Here is a 21,484-nt window from a genome sequence, read left to right on the forward strand (position 1 = left end):
TTCATATATCAAACTTCTTCCTTTATCCATTTTGTACCGAGTCCCATCTTATACGAGCCAATTCAGAGTGAGTTGTTTAATTAGATGTAAATCAAACTATATGCACGTTTGTTATACTTTAAAATATCTACCAACAAAAGTACTTTACTTAATTTTTAAAGAATAAAGAAAATGATAACTTGTGATTTTCTAAATAGTAATGATATAATTTTCCCTTATAGTAGTAGGGGCAAATTAGTCATACAAACATTTAATTAATAAAGTAATCGGGTCAAATATAATTAATTTGGGGATGGTCCGAGGCAGAGGGCATAATTCAAATATAAGTAAGGTAAGTAAAAATTGATAAAAATCTTTGTTTAGTTGGAAGTTGGAAACTCTTTCCAAAAATAGAAAATACAATCCTTGTTTACGTTGGAATGCCACACGCTTTCAAAAATAAAATCTCGACTTTCCTTTCTCTATATTTCATCCAAAACTCAGACTTGAAACTCAAGCAACTTTTATGGTATCTGATCTCTCTCTCTCGCGCGCGCGCATTTGTTCAGACTTGAAAATCAAGATTTCTGATTTCACCTTCTCGCGTTTGTTTATCGCTTCTTGAAAAATCAATGGCTGCTCATGTCCGAAACAACACCAACACCAACACCGATGATTGGTTCCCCCTTTTCCGCGGAAGAAAGACGGCTTGCAAATCCCAGGCCCCCAAAGGCATTGTCATCAAGAAAACAATTAGCGTTTGGCCTGAAACCATGTGCTCCAACAATGGGAAGAAGCGGAGGCTGCAATGTTCTAGTTCAGAGGAAGAAATCAGCAACAAAAAGAGACGGCTTCCTGATTATCCAATTGTCGACGGCTACCATTGTTTGGGGAAGATCAGTTCGGGCTCCTATGGTGTTGTCTACAAAGTTCAACACAAGCATACTGGCGAAATATGGGCTATGAAGAAGCAGTTTAGTTGTAGTGGTAGTGGTCCGTCTGAGATCGACATCCTTCAATCTCTCGGCGGCAAACATCCCTCCATCGTTGGGTTCAAGGAAGTGGCAGAGGATGCTTCCGGAGGCCTTTACTTGGTGATGGAGCATATGGACTTTGATTTGAGAGGATACATGGCGGAAGAGGTCCTCCCAACTCCTCAAGTCAAGATGTTGATGAAGCAGTTGATCCAAGGCGTCTACTTTCTCCACCAACACCGAGTTGTGCATAGGGATCTCAAGCCCTCCAACATCCTTGTCAACAGAGGGGGTGAGTTGAAGATATGTGACTTCGGGTTGTCGATGAGGATTGGGGAGGAATGGGGGCCCACTGTGGGGACATTGTGGTACATGGCGCCGGAGCTGCTTCTTGGAGAGAAGAGCTATTCGTGTGCGGTGGATATGTGGGCGGTGGGATGTGTAATGGTGGAGATGTTGCTGAGGAAAGTGCTCTTTAGAGGGAAATCCAAGGAAGATCAGTTGCACGAGATATATTGCATTCTTGGTCATCCAGATAACAAGAATGATGATGCTACAATATCATCTGCAAAGTACATGCTTTCTGAAGCTGGATTTGATCTGTTAAAGGGGCTGCTGACTTGTGATCCAACCAAGAGAATCACATCACAATCTGCTTTGAATCATGCTTGGTTGACTGATGGACTGAGTCCTACTCAATACATGGACAAACCCAGATTCTATCTCTCTTAGTTGGGGTTGGGGAGTACTATATAAGTGTAGTTGCTTAGCTAGTTAGTTTGGTAAATATAGCCTTAATTTGTGAATTTGTTTAAATATAAATTCAAGAATCCTATTTCTTTCTGTTTGTTGATCTCCCTTCAATCCTCACTGAGCAAAATCATAATCCACCTTATCTTTGTTATCTCTCTGTCAACTTTCTTCCTCTGCTTAGTTCATAAAAATTGAATCTTACCAATTTGTCTTTGCCTTAAAGCTGTGAGAAAATCAGAGGGGTAAAGGGATTGCAGAAATGCAAGCTGTTTTAAAATCAAAAGCTGTAGTTGAGAAAATTTTGAGTAGTTGATAAAGCTGTTAGTTTTGTTAAAAAAAAAGGTTATGGAGTTGCTGTTTGTTCTATGTTATGGCTGAGCTTTGGGGAAGTATGTTGTCTCAGTTCTGTTTTGGGGGTTTGTTAATCAAGTAATTGTGATGGTTTAACACTACATACTATTACTGTTAGAAAATCTGTGTTTGTATACTCAGGTTTCCATGAGTAAGTTTAGGGTGGTGCTGCTTATTATTAGTAAAACTTTTTCACCTAAAGACATGTGTTGCTGTCAAAGATTCTGCTTTTGGTATCTTCCATGAGTAATTGAAAATTGTTCTTTTGATAGGAAACAGTTAAACAGATTAGCAAATGTTTCATTGATAATTCCATAACATGTCTCGTCTTCGTGTTTCATGGTGTCTGAGCTAGTGCTGTGTATAAAGTGATAAGTTTGTTTCCTAAAAATTCAAGATATAGCTTACTTGTTGGTACATTAATCTCCGGCTGTCTTGCTGTTGTTTGCACGGTCTAGATTCGGATGGATAAGCTGATCTCAAGTGATGTTTCCTCGTTTTTTTACTAAATCAACTGTGTTGTTGACGTTGGCGGGGATGAGTCAAACGTTGACACTGAAGTTGAAAAGAATCAGACCAGAACAGAACAGAACAATTCACCTGATTTGCTCATCACTGAGGATTCTCCAACTTGTTCTCATAGTATAACTCCAATTAATACTTATATTGAGAATAAAAATAAGCACTCTTACATTACATGACAATGCAACAATAATGACAATCTTCAATAAAAACATACAAACAATTCTCAAAAATCTCATGGTCTCTCTAATGAATTGAAGACACATTTAAAATTAAACTTACTAATTCAAAACATATAGAGATTAATCAAGGTGGTGAATTAGACATTTTTATCCTTCTTAATTATGGGTAATACAAAGCTACTCCTCTTTGGAAAGTCCCTTGAGAAGGTCCTTTGCATGAAGCCCAACACCATTTGCTTCTGCCCTTTTCATCACCCTCAGCCTTTTGCATGAGTTTGCAAACATCCTACAAATAAATGCACACAAATTAGTTTTACAACCCTTCACCCCTCAACTTTTTAAAAAACACACACACATATATATATATATATTCCATTATGCTTTAATAATTTTAATACTATATGCTCTAGGAGTATATCACAATGTCTTCAAATAAACAAAATGCACATAATTGATTAGTCCTCAAATGACTCTGCACCAAAGACAAGCGATAATTACTTTTTACAAGAAAAGGTAAGAAAAATGAAATTTTGGTGAGATTCTCTTGTTAGAGAAGTGGTGGTCACAATAATCATAAGTAATGATGTTTTTGACTTAGAATTGTCACTGCACAACTTTGCACTCTCAATTTCACAAACACAACTTCTTTATCATATTTTATTTTATTATTAGTTTTTATAAGTAAAGTTTAGAAGACAAAATTATAACCTAAGATTAATTGCCGGTCACGCTTAGAGAATGCAATCTACATTAAGTTATATGTTGTGGGGAATAGCCTAAAAATATTATAGTACACGACAGGTAATAAAGGTAGTATAAATAATATTAGAAAACACACATCAATTAGTGAATAAAGTAAAATAAATAAGTTAGAAGGACATACTCCCATGGAACATCTCCAAGAAGCATCCAGTCCCCATCTTTGTCCTCGTATATGGGAACAAATTCATTATTTTCTTCATCCTCCTTCAATGCTTCCCCTGTTCACATTTCAAATCAAATTCACAAATTTTGTTTCTGGAAAACTAATTTTGTTTTCCCAGATATAATTTGCAATCATTCGTTATTTATCATGTTCTAAACGTGTACAGGTTTCATGACACCAAACTCAAGGCTCAAACTTGTATAGTACTACTAGTTGGAGTATATGTTAGAAAGGAAACACATACAATTTTATATGAATCTTAATCCACAAAAACGATTCCTTTACTATAATATATTGGCGCAAAAAAAAAAAATTAACAAAAAACATGAATAAATAGCAATACCTATCACACGACTGTAGTTGTAATAAATTAGTGCGTGTACTTTCTCCGACAATAGCGTGACATAATTGAATGTATTTATTTATTTCTCGTGTTCCCTCTTTCGATTTTCATGTTTGTTTGCACCCTTCGTGTTACAGATGATGTCTTTCACAGTTGACACACAAATCATGAATATTTTTCATACTTATGTTTCTACTTTACTCTCTTTTACGTTTTACTGTCAGTTTTCCTCCCCTTTATTTTAACTTTTTAAAATTTGAAATGCATTCAATTTAATTCCATAAACCGAAAAATTGATCACATATGAATATATTGATCCACACTAGCATTGTAGAGTAAAGGATAAAAAGAATATCTCATATAGAAAATCTTAGATGCTCCAATCCATACAAATTTTCTTTATATGAAATAGGTATATTTAGTTTAGTGTATTAACGCATCTAATAGTACAATTATACAGTGGTACTTTATTTATTATAATCACAATATATATTTTATTTTGTGCCGAAGAATATTAGTGTAGTTATAACATTAAATTTAAGGTCAAGCAAAAATATATAGTTCTGTGAATTGTTTCTAATTGGCAAATTTTAATTTACATATAATTCGTTGTTTCAATTCCAGCCTAAAATGTCCTATTTCGATATTGGCTGCTTAAATATATGATCCTAAATCTAAATTAGTACAAACACAATCATAACCAATCATATTATGAGGCCCACGTATTACCTATTCATAGCCTGTGGTTATGATGAAAAGTTTACAACTTTGATATACGGTTTACTACCTAATCAAATTCGAAGCAGTACCTAGAACCAAACCCCTAAGAATTTATTTACAAAAACTATAGTACATGAAATAACATTTTTAGGTTATAAAAAAGAAAAGAAAAAAATACCTAGGATGTAATTAAACATTAATTTCACAAATCAAGGCTCAAAATCAAACTACTACAATTTTCTATATACTCCACAAAGATTGAAAATATAATCACTATAGCAATTTATGGCTGCATGAAATCGTGATCATACACTTCCAACACAATTAACATAAAAGGAAACAAGAAAAGAAAAATATAGAGAAATTGAACAAGAGAGAGTGAATATATATATGAAGTGAAACTCACCAATTCCGAAACAGCCAAACAAATCTTCAAGGGCTCTAACAAGCTCGGAATAGCCTTTGTGCATGCTCAAATCAACCTTCCTAAGAAAGGGGGCTCCATCCATACTAACCTTCACGTACATTTTCCCGCCGTTTAAGCTGTTCTTCCGCCGGAACGCTGCCACCGGCGGCCACCCCACCACCTGATTCTTGTGCACCGCCGCCTTATCCTCAAATTCCTCAAAAACCCTCTTCTTCTCATTTTTCTCCGCGCCGGGAAGCCCCAGCCGCAGCTCGGTCTCGAGTCCGGAGCCGTTTTTCTCCATTTTCCGGCAAATTAGAATAATTGGCGAATTTTTTTGTTATGTTATTTTCTTGCAATTTTTTTTGTTGGATTTTTGATGAAAAATATGTTAGGACTTATACATGCAAGAAGAGACGACAGTGGCAGGTCATAGGAAACTTAGTGGTCGGTCACATGAGAAACAATGGTGGGGAATTGTTTGCTGCTGAAAATACCGAAATGGCCCGGCAATATTAAAGAGTGAATATCGACAGATCCGACGGTTCGTGATTTGTTTTGGTTTGGGAGGGTTTGATCGTGGCCGTTGATTGCCGGCCATGGGAAACATTGCACGTGATGGGCTTAATTGTGGTGGTTTACAAAATAAATGGAAAATAGTGAATTGTAGTTTACTTATTACTCCTTCGATTTCATTCAAGATCTCGTTCAAGATGACCACTTTTTTTTGTCCCAAGCAAAAGGTTTGCTTCCTACTTAACTTGGAATTATCTACCCTACTCCACTCAATAATTCCATCTAAAATCACATATCACTCAAGAATGTGATATCTTAAGTGGGACAGATAATACTATATGTTGTGGAGTCTATTCCCTACTCTACTGCCAAATTGGTATCTGATAAATATAAAATATATATTTATGGTATTTTATAAAAAGAAATTGCATATGAGGTAATTGCCAATTTATTTTTAGTAGCTTGGAACAGCTTAAATTAAATATAGAGCAAATAGCTGAATGGGGGGAGTATTTCTTTCCCATATCAACTTTTTTGCCTTAAGAATAAATTTGGCCATTAATATATACTTTTATTTCTCTATTAGCTTCAAGAAATAAATTTATTATTTTATGCATTGTTTTAAGCATCAATTAAACATAAGATATATTCTAATGCATAATTATAAGTTGAATTTTAGTATTAACTTTGTCCTTTGAGTATTACAATTTTTAAAATAACAAATTTTTTAATGCTCAATTGATAAAATAAGAGAAAGAAAGAAAAAAAAAACAAATGATTAGAATATTGCTGGTGGATATTGAGCCTCACCTTATTAGAAAAAACAGTTTCCTAATGTAGAAAGTCTAGAATTTTAAGGGATGAACCAAAAAAAATAGTTATTATTTTTAAATAATAGGAGTATTATAAAATAAAGTTATTAATTAAGACAGAAAGATGAGAGGATAAAAGAAGGAATAAGAGAAGAGAGATAAAATTAATTTGAAATGATCAAATTTTCCCTAGAGGTTGAAAGGGTAAAATGAGAAAGAAATAGTTATAAAAGTTGAGAAAATACTTTAACCGCTTAAAACCTTAGTCCATATGAGTACATTTTATGCAATTTATTTTCACATCATACTGCAATATGCATTATGTATTCTATATACCAAATTTCTAGTTCCCTCATTAATTATGTATATTGAACAAAAGTATTTATGTACAAACGGAGGGACGAACATAGATAATTTGTTTTCGGACGGTCCCAGAGCGACCCGTCCCTAAATCCGCCATTGTTCCACAATGTAACACAAAATTATAACATTAATCTACAATGTAATACTACAATATTGTAACAGTAATCCATAATGTGCATTCGAAGAAATACTATGAATTTTTTTTCTTAAAAAATTGTACGGAAAATGCGGATATAATTGTGATTAGAAATGAGAAAGTTAAATGTACGGAAAACGAAGATATAGTATTTCTTTCAAAGTAAAATATGAGAAAATATTTTTAGTGTCATAGTAGTAGTACATCATAGTAATACTTATGTTGCAATATACTAGAGCTTTTGAGGATTGAAAATATGAGATGTTGTATAATCCGACAACGCGTTTCACCTCATTAATAAAATGCTCACATTGAGTTGTGAAAGACGTGTGCCTGGACTACCATGCCTTTAATTGTCTGCTCATGTGCCACCTACTACAACTCCACTATTGCTATCTATTATCACTCTTATAAGTAATTGTAGTAATTAATTATATCAATTTTGTGTTACTAAGTTATACTCATAAATATCCATTTGTTTATATCGGTGTTCACAACTTTTAGATCTTGAGACCTATTCAAATACATACACTACAGTGTTTTTTTAACGTCAAACCGATCGACTAAACAGTGAATTCCGTCACTAAACAGTGATAGTGCCGGATTGCAGTCGGATAAAAGCCGTGATTAAAAACCTTGTAACTAAAAAAATTTCGTGATGGAATTTCCATCACTAAAATTAAGTAGTTAAAACAAGCCACAAAAGTATGAAAAGTAAGACGTTCAAAAGAAATACATTGTATCAAGTTTGTGATACATGGGTAAATCACCCTGCAGAACCGTAAGAAGTGTGGCTTGACTTGTGGGACGTCATCAAGAGCTGCTTCATCACCTCCTACCTCCACAAACGTCATTAATAAAGATCATTGATGATCTTGTTTGAATAAACTGAATCACAAAACATATATCACTATTAAACGTAAATACAAAACTAATGGAGAGGGTAAAGGACACCAACTGTAACATTGTTTTTAAGAGAAACATATCATCTAATACTATTAGAAGCAATTCTTGATACATTAACCTTCGACAGTGTATTCGAGCTCTATAGCTTAAAAGCCTTTACACATCAAAATGGATAAAACTATTAGTTTTACAAATTAATGCAGCCAAGCCAACTCTATAAACAACCACCATGTCCATCTTGAACAGGTTCACATAAACATAATCATATCACAAAATCAACATATCATTAAACTCCTTCTCAACAACAAGCCAGTGGAGCCAACAAAGCTCCACCCCAAGGCTAGCCACCAATTTCTAGCATCCTAAGTCATGCTCCTAAATAATTATTGCAATCATGGCTACCATTTGGGCTATGGTCAAGCACAAACAAAAATAAAAGGAAAAGAGATTGACCTTGGCAGCTAAAATCTTCACTTGAGCTCTAAGCTCCAAACCTCCTAGCTTTGTTCCTTTTGGTAAAAAGTAAATGCCCTATAATCAAATAAAACAACAGCATCTAAGTCAAATGAGAGATAAAAAGTATAATTAACATTCATTCTATTCTAAGAATACAAAATCAATTTATTGTCTTCTTGTGCCCCTGCTCAGTCTGCAAGTATAATTGAATAATTATAATTGCCCATGCTGAATAAAGCTGCCAACAACATTTATACATGAATGATCAACCTAGCATAAAGGGCAGTTTGCAGACTACTATTACATTTCTAGAAGAATCATAGTATTAGATTTGATGGATGACTCAAATGGTTGGATAATTAGATATTTCACCTTCTGCAGATTCTGTGCAAGTTTTTTAAATTCCAGTAGAAAACTAAACCACTATGTTGAAGCAACTAAAATAATATTAATAATGAAAGCGGGAGTATTAGCCTGCTGAATTGAGAATATAATTTGAGTTGGTTGGCATGGACTTACTACTGACAGTAGTACTAGGAAAAAGGTAATGGAAACATCGTTGCACTCTAACCTCATAGAATAAACTAACATTCACAACCTGAGGATCATTGTTGCTGTCTATTTTCCATATAAATGGTGTCGAGAAGATATCTTCAAAAGTCCAAACAATAAAGATACAAAAGTTAAGAAAATATTCTTGAAGTTAATCTACAAAAGTACATGGGCTTATAGGATCCTTAGCATGATCATAAAGTGCAAATTTCAACAAACACGTACCAGTGGATGGACTGCACTAGTTGAAGGCTTTTCCGGTGGATAGACTGCACTAATTGAAGGTTTAAAAGCTGTAGTAATATAGTTGGTAAAAAAATATAAATGAGGGCACACATGTGGATATTAACTAATCACCATTGAAAACTATTTCTAAATAGATTATGCAAGAATGAACTCGTTATAGATTAAACTAGTAGATGAAACTATTTCTAAATAGATTAGCAGGAATGAGATAGAATGCTTAAACTTAGTGAGACATTTAAAAACAGTAGAACCATATAAATTATTAGAGTATGGTATAATCAACTTGTACAAGTTTTCATCAACTTAAATTTCTTCTTGATGGACCATTTTAGAAGCTGTGTTCACAAACCACTCAACCTGTCAACCATATGATTTACTAATCAGGCATTCATATTTTTTAACTAATGGAAGAGTAGCAGCATAACTAATGGTAAGAGTGCATTCTGTTGCTTTAACTTTTCTATGAATCTCCTTTTCTGCTTTCCAAAACCAATGATTAAGTATGCATACTACATTTACTCTATGCCTAACAATTCAGAATGCAGGAACAAAATCTGATGCAGATCGGATTATTTTGGATATCATCAGAATTAAAACATCGAGGACTTTCAATTTTTCTTTCTTTGACATTAATAAACTTGAATTTGCCTGCAGCTTAGATTTCTCCTATAATCCTTCCATAAAAAAAGCTCCAATTCAATCAACTTTATTTCCAGAATTCTAAAAAGGTAAGGCTGAAAGGAGTTCTCAATCACACAAATGTAGCTGACAGCAAATTAAAAAAATGGTAAAAGAGGTCGGGCGGCACAGAGGAAGAAGATCAGTACCTAGGTTTCGATGAGATGTTTATGACTTTGGATGAATTGAAGTGGTGGAGCGGCAGAGAGGAAGAAGTGGCGGTAGCGGCGGCTGAGAGGAAGAGGCGGTAGCAACCGGATTGAAGCGGTCGAGCGGCAGAGAGGAAGAAGTGGCGGTAGCTGCGCACCGACGGCGGAGAGGGAGAGACAGTAGCAGCGCAGCGGAGAGGAAGAAGTGGCGGCAGACAAAGTGGCGCTAGCGGCGCAGCGGCGGTGGAGAGGAAAAGGCGGTAGCAGCGCAATGGAGCTGAGTTCGATTTTTTTCAATCTAGGGCAAAATGAAGGTGAAAGAGGCAATGATTGTTAACCCCTGGGTTTTTTCTATTTCTGTTCTAGAATAGAGTTATCATTCCTCGTTTGTACTGGACTTTTTTTTGTTCCGGATTTAGGAGAGACTCATGACCCTCTTGTGTCTCCTTTTAATGAGACGCATGACCCTCATGCGTCTTTCCTCATGCGTCTCCTTTTAATGAGACGCATGACAATTATGCGTCTTTCATAAAGACGCATGAGGGTCATGCGTCTCTCTTTTTTTTCCGTTTTATTTTAACGACGCATGAGGGTCATGCGTCGTAGGTAGAGACGCATCTCCCTCATGCGTCTTTTATATTTTTTAAATTTCACGGACGACGCATGAGCGTCATGCGTCTTAGAAAGAGACGCATGAGGCTCATGCGTCTCCAATTTCGAATTAAAGCAGCAGCGAAGGCAGTAGCCTCCTCATTCACGCAAACAGAAAGAGAGACGACGAACTTGGCGATTTTTCCTTTGTGATTCGGCGAAGAAGACGATTTCCACTCGTGTTCCGGTAATTTTCGTTCAATCCTTCAACCTTCCTTCCTTAATTGTTGTTAATTTGCATAGTTTGTTTAGATTTCCCCTAATGTTTGTAAATTATGGTTTATAACAAATAGCTCCATTTTGTTAATTTTTTTGTTGTTTAGTTAATTGTAATAGATTTTAGTGGGTAAATTCATTGTATTGTATATTATTGGTATGTTTGAGATGATTGGTGTTGTGATTTTGGTTGTAATTTGATTAAAATAAGTGAAGTTGGTTAAAATAAGTGAAGACTAACCGGAACAAAAAAATAAGATTAGGTGTGTACAAGTGAATTATCAGGCCTTCTAAAAACTGTTCTACAACCTAACACATTGCACTTGCAACCCTCTATCACTTGTTGTTCTCTTGTTATATTATGTTATTTGTACATGCCATTGTGAGTTTGTAATTGTTGTTTTGTGAATATGTACTTAGATTAGATGGAGACTTCAAGTTCTAGCGGACATTTATTGTATGGACCCGAAGACCCGTCGGTCTTAAATATGCAAAAAAATCACATTTCAAATAAACTCATGAAAGAGGGAACAACCCAAGTATTTAAAGTCCGAAGGACTGAAAGTAAGACTTGGGACGTCGAAATTCACGAGAATGTTAGATATTGGCTTGAAGGTGGACAATGAGCTGATCACGGCGTTGATTGAGCGTTGGAGGCCGGAGACGCACACTTTCCATCTACCGATCGGTGAGGCGACGATCACCTTGGAAGATGTGCAAGCCATTTGGGGCTTGAGGGCGGAGGGTCGCGTCTTCACAGGGCGTGACTATCATGACAACTTTCCTGATTGGACCAACAAGTGCCGCGATCTGTTGGGATGGATACCAGATACTTCCACAGAGACAAAGCAAGGCGGTTTGCTGATGACCGCGCTGATCAACCAGACAAGGATGCCTCTGGGTGATGACCTACCTACGTACGTATACATCCAAAGGGCACGTATCCACGCCCTAATTTTATTAGGAGGTCTCATTCTACCGGACACCACGGGGTGTAAGGTGCCATTTATGTGGTTGAATGGGCTTGGGGATCCGGAAAAGGTGAAGACTATTAGTTGGGGAAGTGCGACATTGGTCTACCTTTATCATTATTTGTGCGAGGCTTCCATGGATAAGAGAAAAGAGTTGGGCGGGCTTATGATCCTTTTGCAGCTATGGGCATGGGAAAGAATGCCCACATTGAGGCCTGCGTTCATAGGACCAGTTGTGCACGAGCCATATACACCATGTGGCGCCAGGTATATATCTAAATATTTATTTATTAATGCATATTGGGTTATTTTCTTACATAAATTTTATGTATAGGTGGAAAGGAACAACGCAGATAGGAAATGCTCCTAGACACTCGGTTGAGCATTACCGTGACCAAATATCTCTGATTAGACCTGGCCAGGTGAATATTATTTCGGTTTAGACTTCATTTATGAACTTATTATGAAATTAATTTGGCATTTGCATTGCTGTTTTGTAGTTTATCTGGACGCCATACGCACGAGCCCTACTGCCTGACTAAGTAGCAATTTTTCAGGTACTTTGTTTATTTAAGTTCAAATTGAAAATTCAAAACAATTTTTCGATTGAAAATTCACCGAAAACGCCCGATCGGGCGAAATTAGAAGATGGAATCGCCCGACCGGGCGAACTCTCTGGACTCTGCCTGCCTGCAAGTTAGAGACGCATGAGCATTATGCGTCACTACCTAAGACGCATGAGGGTCATGCGTCGTAGGTAGAGACACATAATGCTCATGCGTCTCTAACTTGCAGGCAGGCAGAGTCCAGAGAGTTCGCCCGGTCGGGCGATTCCATCTTCTAATTTCGCCCGATCAGGCGTTTTCGGTGAATTTTCATATTTACATACTACTATTATTCAGTGGAGTTGAGAGAAATACTTTCCATTTTCCAATAGTCCGAAACACAACCTTTCATTGAAACTAAACAAAAGAAATTAACTAAAGTGCTAGTGACAGATAGAACAAACTACATTTCATCATAACACATTTATTCTCCTGCTAATTCCTCTTCGTCTCCAGCTCCTAAACAAAATAAAAACATACAAAGTTATCTTCTTACTCCATTCATACAAAGGTAAATTAAATATATAAAATCAAAAATTGAGAAGGAAAAACACCTGCACTGCAGATGTCAACAATTTCGTCGGGGAGGATCCTACATAACACGACCGATTGTGCAATTTCTACGGTCATGCCCCTCTACGCCGCAATTCCTGCACTTGCGGGGAGCTCTCGGTACATGGTACTGCGTTCATTACCAACTTCAGGTGCCTCAGAAGGACCACTCGGCAGTTTGCGAAAATAGTTCAACCCAGTGTGCACGTATTCTGGAAGTGGTTGTTCACCTTGCACGGCGGGTTTATACACTACCTCCTCATCACTAGAGTCAGCACCGGAATCATCACTTAAAATATCATCAGACGATGATGACGACAATTCTGGATCATCAAGGTCTCCTCGTACAACATGAACATCAACATGCTCTTCTACAGTCTCTTGAGTATTAATCTAACATCAGCAGCATCTGCAACATCTGTTTGCTCATTCATACCGCAATCCATGCTCAAAGGTTCAAACCTCGTAGATGATCCAACACCATGATCAACAATTGGTGGGATGAAGGCATTTCCAACAGACGAATACTCAACAAATAATTCAATATGCCGAGTAGAATTTAGAGCCGCATTGAACATAAAAAACACACTTTGATCACTGTCAACCGCAGTACATACATAACTCGTACCGGTACCCAAGAAACAATGCCTCCAAGATATTTCGATGAAGTGTTGGTTTGAATCTATTCTTATCTTAGCACATATCATTGCAACTAATTCAGATAATGAAATACATGAATCTAATACGATGGAAGCTCTCGCACGAGGAGGATCATAACAAATGCCCACTTGAGGAAGTTGATATATTCTACCACCCCAATATAAACTCACGAATACTTGCATGATTTCTGCAAAAATATATATACAAACCAACAACAATTAAAGATAATTTTTTTCAATAAACCCTAATATAGTAAGTATACAATAAATTTATCACAAACCCTAATAATATGCAAATAAACAACAAATACGGGAGCAATGTTGAAAGATTGAAGGAAACTTACCTAAATATGAAGGGAATCGCCAAGAAATCGCAAGTTTTGTCTTCCTCTCTTTCTCTCGCGTATTCTGCCTATTCTGCCTTGGCTACTGATTTAAGCAAGTTAGAGACGCATGACGCTCATGCGTCTCTCCCTAAGACGCATGACGCTCATGCGTCGTTGGTGAAATTTTAAAAAAAAAGAAGACGCATGAGGGAGATGCGTCTTTCCCTAAGACGCATGACCCTCATGCGTCGTTAAAAAATAACGGAAAAAAATAGAGACGCATGACCCTCATGCGTCTTTATGAAAGACGCATAATCGTCATGCGTCTCATTAAAAGGAGACGCATGAGGGTCATGCGTCTCTCCCAAATCCGGAACAAAAAAAAAGTCCAGTACAAACGAGGAATGATAGTTGTGGTTTAGAACAAAAATAGAAAAAACCCTTAACGCCTAAATCATAAGTGTGATCTGTTGACGCGATAAATGTCAATTAAAAAATTTAGTGACGGAATATTTGGATATAAAATAAATATATTATATATATTGTGACAGCCTATTCCGTCCCTAAAGCTGACATAAATATTGACAAAAGAATATGGTCACTTTTCTGTCAGTAATTAGTAAGTGATTTCTCTTCCGTCACAATTCCCTCAGTAATAAGCGCTTTTTTTGTAATGAGAATTGCTAACTAGTGATTTTAAATAATAGTACTCACTTAACGATTCATGTATAAAAGAGAGAGACTATTTAAAATAATAATAATAATGATGATGATGTTAATAATAATGATGATGTTAATGTTAATGTTAATGTGTATGCAGTTACAACTCAAATGTTGACATTTTTCCTGAACCATTGAGTGCTTCATATAAGAATACAAAATCTAGATAAGAATGCATAATGTTAGTAAAATTGTTTTTAGATACCATTAATAAAGTTTTCCTTTTAGATTTAGTGGCATCATAAAGACAAATTTTAGCTTGTTATTAGTGTGGTGAAGATTCAAATGCGTCAATCACTTTTTATATGTATATTGCATATGTGAAACACATTAACATTTAAATTTGGGAGAAAATCTATAATCCGTTGATTTTTACACTCACGTTTTATTGTAAAACTAATATATAAAAATAGTTTCATATTCACTAACTTTTTCAATCCATTTTTCTTTATATTTTTTAAAATATGTGCAGAAACTAAAATGGGTAATTATTGGGGAACGAAAGGAATAAGTAATAATTTTCTTTTTTATGTAAGCAACTAAAAAATCTTCTTTAATCAAGTTTCTATCATTTAGTTTAAAATGAAGAAAGATGATTTGTTGATTCGATGAAGATTATATGCTTAAAATTAAACCAAAATAAAATAAATGCATAACTTCTTCTCATAAATTGGGAAATAAAGTTTCACATAAAACAAAGGTAACTCAAAGCATGAATTTCAAATTTTCAATATACAAACATAGCAAGGTCGATAATGCAATCTTTCACTATAAATTCTCCAAAGCTATTTAGGCCGTGACCTTACTTTTTCAATGATCTTCGTTGATCTTTAATTCACCACAGTCTATAATATAGAAGATGAATATGTTTGCACGTGATATTATTAACAGACTATAATTAAAAGGCAAATTCAATAATAAAATAACTTTATAATGATTAAAACTCCATTCATTTTCTAAAAAAACTGAAATTCTTTCATTTACACAAATTCCATTACTCTTTCTACTCATTTATCTAATTATTTTATCCATTTTTTCTACTCATCTCTCGTATTTTCCAATTTTGCATTAAAATCAATACTATTTCCAAAGTTCTTATCTTGTTAGAAAATGGATATTCACTAGAAAATATCCATTTTCTAACAATGTTATGTGTAATTTGTACAATTATTGATATAATTTCCCATCGTGTGAGAGGTCACATGATTTTGTACAGCAAAAAGAAATCAAAATTATTTGATATTTGTTCAGTTTGATAAGCCCTTAATTACAAAAAAATAAACGTATAAAATCTAAATAAAATTAAATTAGGTTAATTCTCTTAAGCTCAACTATATTCCTAGGGGAATTGTAGGCAATAGTAGTATAATTGTTCAAAATGAACCCAGAAAAAAAAACATGAAAAGCAGATGGATGAGAATTATTTGATTATTGATGATCACAAGATTCACAACCATATATAGGTTGGCATATTCAAAATTTGTAACAAAAATACTAGTCTATAGTTGGTTTGGTGCGAGTGGTTGGAGATGCCGACTTGCAAAGCTTGCTGCAAGTGTTGAAACAAGCGGGTTCAGTGCTGCCGCATGATATCAAGCATTCCCTATAGCACTCCTCGAACGGAGTCTCGTTGGTAGAAGCAGCCGCGGAAGATATCACTATCACCACCATCGCCATCAACACAAGGAATCCCATTTTTGAAACCTTCATTTTGATATCTAATGATGTTTTTGTGAGTCTGTGACCATCTATAGAGGCTTTTTTATAGCATGTTGAGAGCTCTTAATTATGTGAATTTTGGTTTTTAAAATTGTATTCACGTTATCTACAGATTAGGACAGAACACAGATTTTATTAAATTTATTAAAGTTTACCTGTTTTATTTAAGTGCAATTATCTCCATCATAAATAAAATTTAACAAAATTTTTATTTAGTAAAATTTGGACATAAAATGAAATGGTTCAAATCTAATTTCAAGTGATATCACATTATCAAGTGTTTCTCGAAATTATTCTCGTTAATATATAATAATGAAAAATTAAAAGATGATAAATTTCAAAATTTGGACATAAATGAAATGGTTCAAATCTAATTTCAAGTGATATCACAATACCAAGTGTTTCTCGAAATTATTCTCGTTTATATAAACTCCCTTCGTCCCACATAAAAATAAGGTCATTTTCCTTTTCCGTCCGTCCCATAAAAATATCTCATTTTCATTTATGAAAAGTTTTCTCAAACTCTTTATTCATTATATACATCAATTTATTTATAACTTATACCACTATGGCTCACCATTAAACATTAATAATAATATGGGTTCACTATCCACTAATATTATTTTAACTATCATTCTCTTCATCTCTCTTACTTTATTAATTATACATTAATTCTCGTATCATCACAAATGTCCTTATTTTTTAAGGGGTTGAGTAAGTAATGAAAAGATGATACGCTTAAAAACGTAAAATACACCTATTTACACATATATATTATTGATTTATTGCATTTTCACATATGGTTGAGTGTTAAATTGTCATAGTATTGGTTTTTTTTTTTTACTCACAGATGTTCCAAACCCATCTTTGACCGAATGAATTAACCCTGCTCGACTGGGTTTGCAGCTTAAGGCCGAAAGTCTTCCAGATAGTAGAGGGTTTAAACTCATGACCTCAAGATCATTACAACTCCGTGTTGCCAACTAAACTACAATTTCGTATCGTAGTAATTGACAATACAAGATATGTTTGAATACAATACAAGCTGTGTTAATTACCAACTTGTTTGCTATATATCTAATACATAAGTTTATTTTATTGCAGAATAAATTGCTGAATCTATAATCTAATTAATAGTATACTATCGATTTTACATAATTTCTACCGCGCGAGCATGAGCACAGCAATCGACAAACCGTATCACATGAATACACCTTTGCATCGCAACCAATCATGTAATTTTTGTAGTTGCAAATGGGAAAATCATCATCTGCAACTGTACAATTAACCCAAAGACTTAGCATAAACAGCACAACAAACACATATCTAGTTCTTGGGAATTCCATGCTTAATTATAATTATTTACTAATTCAATACGATGATTGTTACATACGATAATTATATTGGACATATATATGTTCGCCCTTCAATTTGGGTAAACTGTAGTTAAGATAATGGCACTTAATTTTATTTGTTGGACCTGGCTAACATGTCAAATTATTTAAAGAAAATATAAATATTAATTACCAGTACCACATAGGACTGTGAAGAATCCACAACTTTTAATATATAATGTATTATTAATACTCCTACTATATATCTCGAAGTTAGTTATATAGATAATATATTTGCATCCATATTCATATGATAATGTCATGTCTCATCTAATGATTAATCTTAGATTAATGTGATGTGTCATCTAATAATGTAGATTAATAGTCTAATAATGTAATTTAGCTAATAATATAGTACTACTATTTTAGTAAAATAATGTAGCATTTTAGTCTAACAATGTAGATTAGTCTAGTAATGTAGTTCGGATAATGTAGCATCTTAGTCTAATAATATAACTTATCACAATCATCCAGTCCGTAATTCATGTTGTATTTTATACTAAGGAGGTGTTAATACACATAAATATTTCCAAATCCTTCACACTAATAATAATTTAATTCATAATTATTATGTCGCATTGTGCAGTTACAACTCAAATGTTGACATTGGGAAGATGTTTGTCTTTTCCTTTGAATCAATGAGTACCTCATACTAGAGTACAAAATGTAGATAAGAATGCATAAAGTTAATATTATTTGAGATACAGCTAATGAAGTTAGAGTTAATAAAGTTTTCCTCTTTGATTTTGGTGGCATCATAGAGACAAAATTTAGGTTGTTGTCACATATTTTATTAGTTTGGTCGAGATTCAATAGGTCAATTGTAATACAATGGTGGTATATACTACCTTCTTGTACTTAATTTTAATCAATATTTATTTCATACTACTAGATTTAAATATTCATAATCACTTTTATAAGTTTGTGTTAAAATAACAACACCATTTAAGATGACATTATACCGTCAAGGACAACCGTAAGATTTAGGAGCAGATTCAACCTTAGTCTGCCACGTGACATACTTGCTTGCCTATGTATCGTAGATTGCTTGATTATCTTTGATTTCGTATCGCAGATTGCTTAAAACCATATGCCGAGTTGCTTGCCTATATATCGCAAAATGTTTGCTTATGCATCGTAGATTGCTTGCCCAGATTGTCATTTTAACTATGATGTCACCATAGTGCTTTGATTTCGTAGCTCATATTGCTTGGAACCATATACCGAATTGTTTGCCTATGTATTGCAGATTGTTTGTTACTTGTTGTCATATTGTCATTTTAAGAGTTGTGTCACCCTAATGCACCCCCACTTTTATATGTACATTACATATGTGAAACGACGTCCTATAATCAAATGCATACATTATTGATTACGCATTACTCAAACCAATTCAAACTAGGATCATGGATATAAAATATTCGATATAGTTCAAAGTAACTAAAACATGAAATTGTTCACACTAAAAAAACTTCAAATATTCATTTGAGTTCTCATATAAGAACAATTAATAGGTATAACGACTTTAGCAAACACAACCAATCTTCATTTATAAATTTGCACAAACGATATGTGGTGAATACAAACTTGATTATTGCAAAGAAACTTAATAAAATAATTAAATATATTAAGAATTATTTTCTTGCTTTGTATTTGGGTCTATGAACCGAACGCACTTGGATCGACACACTCTTTCACAATCCTTTTTGCAATTGGCTGCGCATTCATCGTAGCACGTGTGATAATCATCTACTGCATTAACCACTGCATCATTGTTAACCAAAATGTTTAGCCTAGCACAATCAAATTACTCAAATGTATATAGTAAATACTCAAATGTATATAGTAAATACTCAAATGTATATAACGATTTACTGTCTACCTTTCATTTTTAGTTTTAGTTTGTCACACTTAAATGTTCACTTTTCGAAACAAATTCATCTATCCTCTTTCCTCAATAAAATTTTCAATCACATTTATCACTCCACTTTATTATACTCAACTAATCAACTCAATATCATGTGTCATCCAATATCTTGGACAGTGAACATCTTAAATGAGACGGAGAGTATTATGTAATTTCCTCTATCAAAAAATAAATTTATTTATAATTTGGATCTATGTATGAAGATGGCAGTACCTGGCGGGCCACCTCGAGCGCACAAGGATCGGCAGCCTCTTTCACAACCCTCGCTTGGGCAATATTTGGCTATGCATTCTTCATAGCACTTTTGAAAATCATCACCAATCACTGCATTGTTGTTAACCAAAATAATTAGCATAACAAAAACAATCAAACGTGAGAATTTCATATTGAATAATATTTCTAGAAATCCTTTCAGATATTGTCAGAAATATATAAATAATAGTATATGTGATGATAAAGATGATGAATACATGGCTATATATAGAGGTTTAACATTTAATTTGGCAAATTGCATTTAAGTTTATGAGAGGAATAAACTATTGGGTATTGTAATTGTGAGCTGATCTGTTTTTTTATTAAAAAGAAAAATGTCATTGGTAATAACATAAATATAATTATATCATTTTTATAATTGATCAAATCTTCTCATAACTGTTAATTTTGGTAATATCAAGCATCCATAATAGCGGACTAGCCGACGCCCTAGTCACCGGCATACTGTTAGGGAGTTCGGCTAGTCCGCTATTGCGTTAGAACATCCACAATAGACCGGACTAGCACTAGGACTAGTCAAAAACACCTTATGTCACGTCATTAGTACTAGCCACTGCACTGCCACAACACTAGGACATCCCACTGCACAATAGTAGACTAGCACCAGGACATCCCAACAAACAAAATCACAAATTCACACAAATACGGAATTAAAATTTCGACACGAATACGGGAAAATGCAACCATTTTATATAAATTAAAGAAAACATACATAATTAAAAAAATATTGAAAAATCGCTAGTCCGTCGGGAGCCCACAATAGCGGGCTAGCGCACATACTAGCGCCATATGCGACGTACGAGAGGTTCGCGCTTGTACGTCAACCGCTAGTCGGTCGCAATAGCGGACTAGCGGCTAGTCCGCGCGCTAGTCCACTATTGTGGTTGCTCTTAGGCTAGAAGGTAGGACGAAAAACCAATGCCCTAGAGCTAGGGCGTGGACAAGTCACAAGAGCGGCTAGCCGATTTTTTATTATTTTTTCTAAAATATCATATTCCCATTTATTTTTTTTCTATGTTTTTTTTCTCCAATTCATTTCGTTGTGGTTGTTTTTTTGGTGTTTTTTTTCTCGGGAGGGCTAGGGCGTCGGCTAGTCCTAGTGCTAGCTTGTTACTGGGCTGTGGGAAGTCCTGATGATGTGGCAGGCTGTAGAAAGTCCTTGATGATGTGGCTGGAGGGAGTATGTTTTTATGTATTTTTTACTATATATTTTCTCTATATTTTCTCCATTATAAAATAGATATCACGTTTTTATTATTTCATATCACATTTTCTTTTTTGAAAAATATAAATCATTATTAATGCATCCAGTCACACTTTCTCACACTTTCTCTTTAATATTTATTTATTCAATTACCAATTTGTTCTCTCCATTGACACACTCAACTACTTTTTCCTTTTTATATAACACATTAAATAACACATATTGATCGACAAAAAATGAAAGTATATAAACCAAAAAGTAATGCGAAGTTGATAAAAAAGGTACTCTCTCCCTCCAC

The 21,484-nt window shown here is 34.5% G+C and overlaps 2 protein-coding genes and 2 long non-coding RNA genes across 4 annotated transcripts; 2 read left to right on the forward strand and 2 right to left on the reverse strand.

The window, feature by feature from the left end:
• The first annotated feature begins 1,033 nt into the window (after positions 1 to 1,033).
• On the forward strand, positions 1,034 to 1,705 carry LOC121807701 (cyclin-dependent kinase G1-like). Its single transcript, XM_042207969.1, has one exon. The coding sequence runs from the start codon at positions 1,077 to 1,079 to the stop codon at positions 1,683 to 1,685; it is 609 nt and encodes a 202-aa protein (XP_042063903.1). The 5' UTR covers positions 1,034 to 1,076; the 3' UTR covers positions 1,686 to 1,705.
• A 1,030-nt stretch (positions 1,706 to 2,735) lies between these two features.
• On the reverse strand, positions 2,736 to 5,694 carry LOC121806942 (auxin-induced protein AUX22-like). Its single transcript, XM_042207119.1, has 3 exons — positions 5,156 to 5,694; positions 3,645 to 3,741; positions 2,736 to 3,047 (listed from the first exon to the last, which is right to left on the reverse strand). Exons 1-3 carry the CDS (start codon positions 5,457 to 5,459, stop codon positions 2,939 to 2,941), a joined length of 510 nt encoding a protein of 169 aa, XP_042063053.1. The 5' UTR covers positions 5,460 to 5,694; the 3' UTR covers positions 2,736 to 2,938.
• Positions 5,695 to 7,609: 1,915 nt separating this feature from the next.
• LOC121810015 lies at positions 7,610 to 10,336 on the reverse strand. Its single transcript, XR_006052346.1, has 2 exons — positions 8,342 to 10,336; positions 7,610 to 7,870 (listed from the first exon to the last, which is right to left on the reverse strand). It is a non-coding gene; the product is annotated as an uncharacterized LOC121810015 (long non-coding RNA).
• A 1,654-nt stretch (positions 10,337 to 11,990) lies between these two features.
• On the forward strand, positions 11,991 to 12,346 carry LOC121807678. Its single transcript, XR_006051998.1, has 3 exons — positions 11,991 to 12,074; positions 12,142 to 12,229; positions 12,308 to 12,346. It is a non-coding gene; the product is annotated as an uncharacterized LOC121807678 (long non-coding RNA).
• The last annotated feature ends 9,138 nt before the right edge of the window (positions 12,347 to 21,484 follow it).

Source organism: Salvia splendens, chromosome 6 (genome assembly GCF_004379255.2).
Source record: "Salvia splendens isolate huo1 chromosome 6, SspV2, whole genome shotgun sequence".
NCBI lineage: Eukaryota > Viridiplantae > Streptophyta > Magnoliopsida > Lamiales > Lamiaceae > Salvia > Salvia splendens.

Bases quoted from the DNA above. Each gene is read 5' to 3' on its own strand.
- LOC121807701 (XM_042207969.1), top strand. From the start codon at position 1,077: ATGGAGCATATGGACTTTGATTTGAGAGGATACATGGCGGAAGAGGTC.
- LOC121806942 (XM_042207119.1), bottom strand. From the start codon at position 5,459: ATGGAGAAAAACGGCTCCGGACTCGAGACCGAGCTGCGGCTGGGGCTT. The intron at 3,742-5,155 runs GTGAGTTTCACT...AAATGTGAACAG, and splicing joins GTTTGGCTGTTTCGGAATTG to GGGAAGCATTGAAGGAGGAT. The intron at 3,048-3,644 runs GTATGTCCTTCT...ATTTATTTGTAG, and splicing joins CTTGGAGATGTTCCATGGGA to GATGTTTGCAAACTCATGCA.